At 28.4% G+C, this 10,640-nt stretch overlaps 2 protein-coding genes across 6 annotated transcripts in view; one reads left to right on the plus strand and one right to left on the minus strand.

The window, feature by feature from the left end:
- The window catches only part of LOC124946679 (protein toll), a 12,205-nt gene extending 5,179 nt beyond the window's left edge, over positions 1 to 7,026 (minus strand). Inside the window, exons 1-3 of one of the 2 annotated variants that reach the window (XM_047487721.1) lie at positions 6,738 to 7,026; positions 1,367 to 1,580; positions 75 to 1,072 (exon numbers count right to left, since the gene is read on the minus strand). In XM_047487721.1, the coding sequence (XP_047343677.1) occupies positions 75 to 1,072; positions 1,367 to 1,552 (1,184 nt within the window). In that variant the 5' untranslated portion in view covers positions 1,553 to 1,580; positions 6,738 to 7,026. Of the gene's footprint in view, positions 1 to 74; positions 1,073 to 1,366; positions 1,581 to 2,590; positions 2,742 to 6,737 lie in introns of those variants that run through there. The other variant, XM_047487720.1, reaches the window with a different exon arrangement.
- Positions 1 to 10,279, plus strand: part of LOC124946682 (cation-independent mannose-6-phosphate receptor) — a 17,117-nt gene extending 6,838 nt beyond the window's left edge. For 3 of the 4 annotated variants that reach the window (XM_047487730.1, XM_047487729.1, XM_047487731.1), the window contains 3 exons: positions 9,566 to 9,689; positions 9,794 to 9,942; positions 10,048 to 10,279. In XM_047487730.1, the coding sequence (XP_047343686.1) occupies positions 9,566 to 9,689; positions 9,794 to 9,942; positions 10,048 to 10,143 (369 nt within the window). In that variant the 3' untranslated portion in view covers positions 10,144 to 10,279. Of the gene's footprint in view, positions 1 to 9,267; positions 9,498 to 9,565; positions 9,690 to 9,793; positions 9,943 to 10,047 lie in introns of those variants that run through there. The other variant, XR_007100157.1, reaches the window with a different exon arrangement.
- The last annotated feature ends 361 nt before the right edge of the window (positions 10,280 to 10,640 follow it).

The raw sequence follows: 10,640 nt of genomic DNA on the forward strand, positions 1-10,640 counted from the left end.
TATTTAATTTGTTAAAAAAATAAAAATAAAAAAAAAATCCAAATTCATATTATATAGACTACAAAATAACGTACCTAGATAAAGAAACCATACGATTCATAGATAAATCAAGTTTAGTTAATTTGTTCATGTCGTCAAAGATTTTATCAGGAAGAGTTACGATGTCATTGAAATTCAAGTCGAGTTTTTCAACATTGTCTAGACCTTTAAAAATATTCTTTGGTAAAGTAATAAGGAAGTTTCTATCTAGGCTGATATTCTTCAACGACGACGCACCCCAGAATAAATTTTCTGGTAGAATTCTCAGTCCATTTTTTTTCAGCAATACCAGTTCGAGCTTCGTCAAATTTGCAAAAAGATTATCTGGCAGGGTGGTCAAGTTCCTGTAATTATCGGTCAATTTTACTGTTTGTAATGCTTCGGTTTGGCTAAACAATCCTTCCGGTAGCGAAGAGAAATTATTAAAAGAAAGATGAAGTTTCTCCAGTTTCTTTAATTGATCAAAAACGTTTGACGGTAGCGTTATTAATTTATTCCTGCTTATATCCAATGATTGTAATGAGACTAATTTGTCGAATAGTCCTATTTCGATTTCCGTCAATTGGTTCCCCCAAATATTTAGAAAATTAAGTTTTCCTAATTTATCGAACATCCCAACTTTGATCGTCTTCATTCCATTGTTGCCTAATTCGAGTTCTTTGAGTTCCGGAGTGAAATCGAAAATACCAATTGGTAATTCGAGATTATTTTCGTGTAAGTCAAGGCGCTCCAATTCAGGAAAGTTCATCAATAAATCCTTTGGGACCTTCGAAAAACCATTACTAGACAAGATTAATTTTTTCACCATTGGAAAGCCTTCAAGTTGCTCTTTCGTTAATGTGTCACTAAGATTATTGAAGGATTGAAAGAGTAAACTGTTGACGGTTTCCACTCCCATTTGTTTAGCCACGTCTCCTAAACTGATGTTTTTTGATAATCCGCATATTCGGAAGAGCAGCGAATTTAATTCCTTTCCAGGTAGTGTGCTCGTAAAACGAAAATGTTCCCATCCTTTCCAATTTTGACAAGTTATCTGTTAATTTAGCATCAAATTTTATTTAAAGAAAATAAAAGATCGATCAATTATTAATTATTTTTATAAAATATTACGTCTAGAGACTTTCCAATTTTATGGTAAATATTTAAACAAAAGTTTTATAATACGATAAAATATTTGTTAAATGAAATTCATAAGCATTATTTATTTTATACTTCTAATTCTAATACTGTTATTTCTTAGTATTTATAATATACGATTGTTTAAATAATTTACGAATGAAACAAAAGATTTCTCTTACATAAGAATAAAATTCTAATGAGTATATACCTGCAAGTATTCCTTCGGATGAATGTTTAGGATGAATTCCGAATTATTCTCAGCTTGGCAATAAATTTCAATCTCGTTCGAATAAGTTGGTTGGCATGTGCAATTATTATCTCCTTTACATTGAGAAGCAATGGTATTAGTCGTTGAAAGCGCAAGGAAAAAAATCAACCAGATTGTGGTGATCATCGTATGTTATCAATGATTTCGGGATCCACTATGAGAGAAAAGAAAAATCATATTGAAAATAAAGGAAGGGAAAGAAGAAAAAAAATGAAAAATGGGTCCTAGTAGTCTGATAATTACAAATGTTTATGTTATAGAATGCATTTAAAATCGGAAATAGTTTGTTTCACAGCTTTGGAGATAAAAATAATGCTTCCTCTCTTAAATGATAAGCCGATATTCATTCCCTTTGTTATTTTTTATACCAACTCTCTATACTTTGAGAGTATATATCTATATAGATATATATATATATACATATATAGGTATATATCTATATAGCTATCTGAATATATATATATATATTCAGATTCATACATACGTACGTACGTACTTTTAAATGAAAAAGTGCAGAATGGACGTTTCCATTGTGTTGATGTTATTATGACGTTGCTCCTATCTCTCGTTCGATGATTTTACTTTTGTACCGAATGATACCGATATGATGTTTGACGAGCATAATAAATAAGCCAAGATTATATACTAAGAAATTTCAGCATTCAAAAATAAAGAAACAAAAAGAAAGAACAAAAATACACATCATTAAAAGCAGAAAAAAAAAATAGAAAATTTGGAAAGAGGGAGAGAGAAAGAAATATATCGATAAACTATCTCTCTCTCCCCCGCCCCTCCCCTCTCTCTCTCTCTCTTTTTCTTTGAACTACGTCATTGAAAAAGTATTCGAAGTTAGAAAAAAGAATAAGTTAATCGAATTAAAAAACAAATCACGTATCCTTGTTCGCATCGATTCGTAAAGATAGATCCGGGTAACGGCCTGGTATGCGCGTATATTACTTTTTCTTATACGTACATACACGAGACGTAACGATTAAATATCATTAAAAATTTTCATTAAAGCTAACATAATTAAAACGTGATAAATTAAAAATAGCACACGAGTGTTATCATTTTGTTCTAGAAGTGTTTGCACGAAAAGAGTGGTACGCCTCGAGAGTATATGTATGTAATGTACATATCTATATATTGCATGTATGTACGTACTTTCGTAAAACACAAGTCAACAATTTAACGTATCCTTTATGTTGCTGTATACGGGTCGTAAGAACGTAAATGAACTGTTGGTAAGATCGTACGTGACGTGAAAATCGAATGAACATGTTTGGATCATACTTCATCTCTCTCTCTCTCTCTCTCTCTCTCTCTCTCTCTCTCTCTCTCTCTTTCTCTCTCCCTCTCTCTCTCTCTCTCTCTCTCTCTCTCTCTCTCTCTCTCTCTCTCTCTCTCTCTCTCTCTCTCTCTCTCTCTCTCTCTCTCTCTCTCTCTCTCTCTTGTTACTCTTGGCTCTTATTCTTTTTAACTAAACGATGTTTTTTTCAAGTTGAAAGGCATAACGACTGTCATTATGAATACAAGAACCAACGAATAATTACGCCATAATTTCATTATATAAGTAAAAGAGAAAGTATGATACGATTAACGAGTTATATACATACATATATACATATATATATATTTATATATATACACGCATTTATATATATATATATACACATATCCATTCTTTTTATCGATAAAGTCGGTGATTTACTATTTCTACATCGTTTGACGAAAATCTTGGAATTTAACCTGTACTGTGACCTTTTGTGTTTTCTTTTATTTTTTTTTTTTTAATCTTTTCTTTGGCTCGCTTATTCCTCTGATTAGATAAGAAATTATAAACAAAAATAAAAGTGTCGGTGGATTTGTTAAGAGTACTCTTATATTCCGAAATTTCCTTTATTTCATAAATCACTGTCAAGGCCCGATAATTATAAACACGTTTCGTTGATTATGATCATCGATTTTAACTTGCTGGCTTTCCAAGTAAATACACATCGTATATAATGTAAAAAAGGTCAAGAAAGAGGAGCCAGACAAATTCAAGGTCATCTCTAGTCTTTCATTCGGTGAACGGTTCGATTCTACGAAGAATCCTGTTAAGAACGATTGTCAACAAGTCAAATCAAGAAATGTTTTCGGAAATTGTCCATTTATTTTCCTCTTTACAATTAGGATAAGTTACTTCAGAAAAAGCTAATATATAATTATTTCTACGATTATATACGATCATCAAGAATAGATTTATTTTTTCGCGTTTATTTAAAAATGGAGAATTATATAACTTGTATTTCTATAAACTACAATGAAATAAAATTGCGAACGTTTCAATGATTGATTAAAGGAGTAGAAAAAGAAAAAGAAAAAGAGGAAAAAGGAAAATGATATCTCATTTCTTGTAAAAGTTAGTATCTACGTGACGATTATCGATCTTGATCGATCATTTTAATTGGTCATAGATAGGTGCAATGATTGTGATTTACGATTTCTTGAAAATGATTAATAAACTTGGTAGTTTTTGAAATACATAACATCTTTCTTCTTCGGTGTTAAGAAAGAAAAATAAATATGTAAAGTGAAAGGTTAACAAAAAATAGAGATTAACGAGAAAAATAGAATTACAGTGTAATGTACCCATAGTGTCCTTATAGAACATTCGATATTATTTTTAAATGTAGGATAAATAATAGAAGTGATGAATATTTTAGTCATGTTTCCTTGAATTGCGATTTTTCTTCTTGTTTTCATACAGATTATATAAGTAAGTATTAGTTTGTAACATCTCGTGAATATACTCGTTATACAAATCATATTCGATACGTATATATCTATACATATATATATATATATATATATATATATATATGTATGATTACACGTGTAATTTAATTTTAAGAAAAATACGAGTTTCTAACTACATTCATTCATTCGGCTTTAATAATGATAAGTACTAATTCAAAGAATCGAGCTTCTTATTATGAAAGAAACTTTAACTACATCTCGGTGTGCGATCAGTCAATTGTTATCAAAGACACGAGTGGTTTATAGTTTTTAACAATTTTTTTATTATGAAAATAATATCTATTGTTACATATATACACTTTTGGTGGATCAAAAGATCTTAAAGTTTAAAAATTAATTACTCTTTTTCGAAATATTTTAAGTTAGTTTTTCAATTTATGATTTTAAAACTACAAGACTTATTTATAAAAATGTCAGCATAACTAAAAGCCTAAAATGTCTCGAAAAAGAGTAATTAATTTTTAAAATTATCTAAGAAGTTTTGATCCACTTAAAATCTTCTGGGAATACTCTCGTATTCCTTTCATAGACAATATTTATAGACAATACAAGCATTATTTAGTATTTAACAAAATATGTGATTTAATCGATGGTTAGAGATTTGGTTCTTTTTTTAATAGTTCGATTGAGAACACAAATCATTATTAATTGTTGTACGTCGTGTATTGGTTTTGTTTTTTTCTTGACGCATGTGATCGCTTCGTGACGGTCGTCCCAGTGGTTCTTCTTCCTAGTATTTTGTTACATGTCGATCTTCATGAAAAACGTTAAATTTAAGATTGAATGATTAACCGTTATTAAATATAAGGTTTTTATCTTAATTACCATGTTCTTATTCATCGAGATCCCTGAAATCTGACAATGTAATATTATCAAAAATATTAATGTCAACATAGTATAAATTAAATTCCAAAGTAAGAATGTACGAAGTAAAATATATAAATAATAATGTAGATATCTACTCGAAGAAAGTTGTGGTTGTAGGTAATGTCATGGGCAACGAAGATAGCTTATAGCTATTGATTAGCTTATAACTATATCGAAAATGAAACTGATTATAGGTGCGATTTTGCTAGATTTGAAATGAGTATTTTTAAGTATTACACTTAATTGTTAAATATATACGTTCAAGGAGAAATTCAAATCAGACGAAATCTCGTAAATGCGTTTTTATCAGTCATTGAAATTATACCTTTGGTGATATTGGTACGTAATTTAATCGGAGGAATCTTTCTAGCGATAAATAATCTTTTTTGTTTTTTTGTCTTTTATTTTTTTTTTCTTTTTCTTTTTTCTTTTTTTATGTATTTATTTTTTTTTAATTAAAAAAAGAATTTCGAATCTAATATACAAATATCATAACTATAATTTCGCTATTACCACTCTATAATAAATATTACATATTTAATCTTTTTCACCAGTACAAGGACAAGCTTAAAATGTGTAATGAAACTCATCACTTATACAATAATGGATTTACTGATATATATCGCCGAGGTCGACGATTAAGATGACCTATATGTTTACATACTCCAAACTTCGTATCGCGTTAAACACGACATATATATCCATACGACATACAAAATAGAAAAACAGGAATCGATAAAAAAAAAAGAGAAAATAGGAGGAACGACGAAAATGATAATAGATAAGGCCAATAATCTCCTTTAGATGTTTTCTAATTTCCATTCGCAAAACGTATAATCTTCTTGCATGAAGTCGCTCCTAGCTTGGGAAAGTTTGCCAAATCTTTACTCGGATCTAAATACTCGGAATTAACGTTTTACAAAATATATTTATTGATATATTCCTTTGTTTGGCCGGTAAATAATAATCTTATTCAAATCTTGCTCGTATTCTTTGAATTATATAACAATAACAATAATAATAATAAAGATCTTTTACATAAATATTTTCAAATGTTATCAAAGTATCGTATCTGAAGATCGAAAAAAAAAATATAGGCAAATTTATTTGCAATTTACGCATGCGTGATCGATAAAATATAATACTTTTCTAAGGAATACAAATATCACACGTTTCTTGGAAAGAAATGTTCGCAAAGAGAGTAGGAGAGAGAGAGAGAGAGAGAGAGAGAGAGAGAGAGGGAGAGAGAGAGAGTGCGTGCTGTGTAACGTAGTTTCGAGATTACATGTGAAGTTCTATCTTGAACAATGTTACAATAGATTTCATGATTTTGTTTCCTGTATTATATCGTAGCTAGACACGTGACCATTGACTAGAATACTAAAAAATCTTCAATGGCGATGTCATACAATCTCGTAACTGTTGCATATTTTATTATAGTTACGAATTTAGAATAATTTCGAACGAAAAATTACAAAGGTGATTTTCCTTTGAAAATAAAAAAGATAAGAGCAAAAGAAGAAAAATGTAAATATGATTAAAAAAGCGAATATTTCAGCAATATGTGATACCAATAGAAAAACCGGTTTTTCTCATTTCTCGTGATGACGTGAATCCGAGATCATGATTTTATACTACTCACCAGAATCAATGTAGACTGCTATGTCTCGATCATATGTCCTCGAAGCTGTTTAGAATTCCAATTGTAAACAGTTGATCGGTAACATTGCGTGCACCTTTTTATTTCTTTTTATACGTATTTATTATCGTAAGAATGATAGTTCCATATAATAAATGATAAAAATCAATTGCAAAATCTCAGATAACTAGCATGACACATTTGAACGCACGGGGAAAAGAAACGGAATCAAAAATTTCGCAGAATGGATACATACTACTACACGTCTTAACGTAGACTGATGGTCTCGTCTCGCGAACGTTTAATGTACTTGCTATACAGTAGGCCGTCACGTGATCCACATTACCGACGCGCGTCATTGGCCACTGCTCCCACGTGACCCGATAAATGGAAGCGCTCGTAAAATTCGTATGTAATATAAATCAACGATTTATTATTTACAAATTAATAATTATTGGAACGATTTTTAATGGCTATTCTTTTTGTTATGAACATTTTTGATAAAGGATTTAACAAATTTCCATGTTGTATTTTTTTATAGCTGTTATAAAAAAGAATTATTTCTTTTTAATTCTTTATATACATATGAAATTTCTTCATGAATTCATAGATAAATGTTTAAATAAATACATCAATGTGTTTACTAAAACTATATAGTAACTTATTTAATTTAAAACAAGTCTTAAAACTTTTGTAAAGTTTACAAATATTTTTTGATTGATAATTTTATAAATGATTCAGGAAAGTCTGTCGAACATGTGTTGGTTATTTTCCTTTCAACGGATATTACATGTAACAAAGGGAAAATAAATTAATTCTAAAATAATTTATGGTGTCCCTAAAGAAAAAATGAATACTTTTACAAGGCGAACGGTAAATATCTTTATCATTTTAAAATTAAATTAAAAATAAGTGTATAACGTTTTTCTTCTTAATTTATAAGAAAAAAGTTTATATACCAAACTTTTTTTCTAAATGTCGTCTAAGTGTGAAAATTTTCTTCTAAATTCTGATATCCTTGAAAACTATGATCCTTCGAAATTTATGTTAAGCCATATGGCTTAGAATAATAAACATTTGCATGGATTACTTTATATTTCCCAGTATATAAAGTATATACCTATTTAAATTTACACAGTTTTTCTGTAAATAAAATAATCTTGAAAAAAAATTCCAATGAATTCTGCTACATTTGAAACAATTTTAACAAATGTCTAAATCAAAAAATAATTTACAAATGTTGTTTTGTATAGGGGCAAAGTATAAAAAAAGAAAAAAACAAAAAGAGAGGGAGAGAGAAAGTGAAAGAGAGAGAGAGAGAGAGAAAGAGAGAGAGAGAGAGAGAGAGAGAGAGAAAGAGAGGGAGAGAAAGAGAGAGAGAGATAGTAAGAGAGAGAGAGAAAATAAATCCTTAATCACTTGATCGAACAATGAGAAAGCATATTTGAAGAATTTCTTTGAAAACCTTCGAGATTATATTTTTCTTTATTACTTTCTTCATTAGTTTTCGTTGTAAAGACCAATTAGCATACCTGTGGCTTAAGTTTTATTTTTCTACCATAAGTGCACCTCCAGAATTTCCATTATTTTCTGGATTTCCCAAGCGGTTGCCGATTATCATCAATTTCGGTTTATTGCCTGACTGTAAAAAAGGCAGTAAAAGCAATTTAACACATTCACTACCCATGGAATTAACATTATTGGCAGTCAAGTAAAAATAATGAAATTTTGGTAAACATTATTTCAGTATAAAAATGTTATTTTTTTTTATATTGTTATAACAATTGAATGAAATTTATTTCCAATACTTATTAAGTGAAATGGAAGCCATTTCTAAAAAGTTTCGAAGTCAATTTATTTAAAGGTGCCAAATATTTCAGAGTTTTGAATATTTAAAGTGTTAATCATTTTAGGACATTACGTAAAAAATATGCACTTTATTTTACTTTGTGTATTCACTTTTTGAAAATAGATTACAACTATAATAAAAGAAAAGACTTTATTGAGCAAATAATAATATATGATAAAAAATATAAAAAAATAACTCCTTGAATATTGTAATTACAGTTCTTACATCTCAATTATTTTTTCTTTTATTTTACAATTACCAATATTTTTTTAGAGGATAATACTTGTAGTTATACGCATTAGAATGGAGAGTGGCTTCTAAAAAAAATCGTCTTATTTTACATTCGATCTTGTTTTTTATACATACACATTTTCTAACGGAGATCTAAAAAATATCGATGTAGTCGATTATAGTCATAATTGTAGTAGAAGATTTTTTAGTTATTTAACTTCATTGTATTATTTATCTTCAAGAGTTCTCTTTTACCTGAAAAAGATAGATTACGTGGTACATACATATGTATGTTTGTATAATGTAAAGTTTTTATTTATAAACATTAGACAATGCTTTCTGATTAGGAAGTACCAAGCATGTAACAAATAAATGACTATCATAATGATAGCGAATTGGTTAACACGTTTGTAGTACACGTATAAATAATTTGTAAATATTAATTTTCCAAAGATTATCATTCGTAAAAAATGGTTCGACGCGATGGGAAAATGACGAAGTTCTTATTGATGATAATACTTCCCATTGTATGCAATACGAGAAAATCTTCTGAACAAGCAAATATTTCTTAACAAGAAGCTTTTAAAAATTCTAAGAGACATTTGAACTTCTTATCGTCGTATTTAAATTACATCATTTAATACTCGAATGACGAAGTAAAAAAAGAAAGAAGGAATTACAAAGTTGCGTTAAATTATTATTCTCGTTTTAGATACTTAATATATCTATTTGTTTTTTTGTTTTTTAATAGGAATCACAGTGTAGGACAGAATTTGAATGGTACACAAATGTAATTTGTATTAATCAATCCAACATGGAATCGAAATTTACTTTCGCAGATAAACAAGAAAACATTCAAAGTACTTCTAGTCATGGCAAGTATCTATTGTCATTTTTTATATTAAATTAAAATAATTAATTGTGTAAATATGGACATATCTTTGATAATTATTCAAAAATTAAATTTTTATATTTTCAGCGGGCCTGATAGCTGGTATCGTAATTACTATATGTATGTTTCTGCTAGCTTTATTGTATTATCGAAATCCGAATAAGAGAGCCTGTTTGCAATCCTATTTTAATTTCTGCAATTCCAGAAGAAGAAATGGTCGCGTTCAATACTGCAGGGTATACATGATAATTTGAATTTAATTTATGATATGTAAAAAAAGAAAGATTTCAATGTAAATTTTCTATAAATATCTCTAATTTTATGTATCGTTCTATTTTTAGGTCGGTACTAATGAGCAGGCTCGTCTTTTATTAGATGCTAGTAATGATCCAACGCAGTGTCAATCGGATAGCGACGACGATCTTTTGGATGCATAGTTGTATTATTAAAATAATTTTTTACATACGTTTATTTAAAGAACAAAATGATGCGCCAGTGCTTAATATCTTTTAATATTTTAATTATATAATATACACTATTCTCTCATAATAATTATATATATAATTATTAATATATAATTATTAATCTTAAAAGTATTAATAATTATATATATATATATATATATATATATATATATATATATGTATATAATTATTAATCTTAAAAAGCAAGTACATGTTACCGATAACTATGATAAAAAATCGCACATGTAGATAATGAGAACTAATTGCGAAAAAGAGCGGTAGCAATAAATTGGGTATTGTTATTATGTAAAAATGTTGATTTGTATTATAAATAAATATTATTTACTCTAACGAAGGAACAATTTTTCAAAACAAATATATAATCTTTTAGACTAAAGATTGATCATCTAAAGTTTTAAAACTTTTATCATCTTGTATTATGATTAGTATTGTTTTTCTATGATGATTTA

The sequence above is a fragment of the Vespa velutina genome, chromosome 2, assembly GCF_912470025.1.
Source record: "Vespa velutina chromosome 2, iVesVel2.1, whole genome shotgun sequence".
NCBI classification, from domain to species: Eukaryota; Metazoa; Arthropoda; class Insecta; order Hymenoptera; family Vespidae; genus Vespa; species Vespa velutina.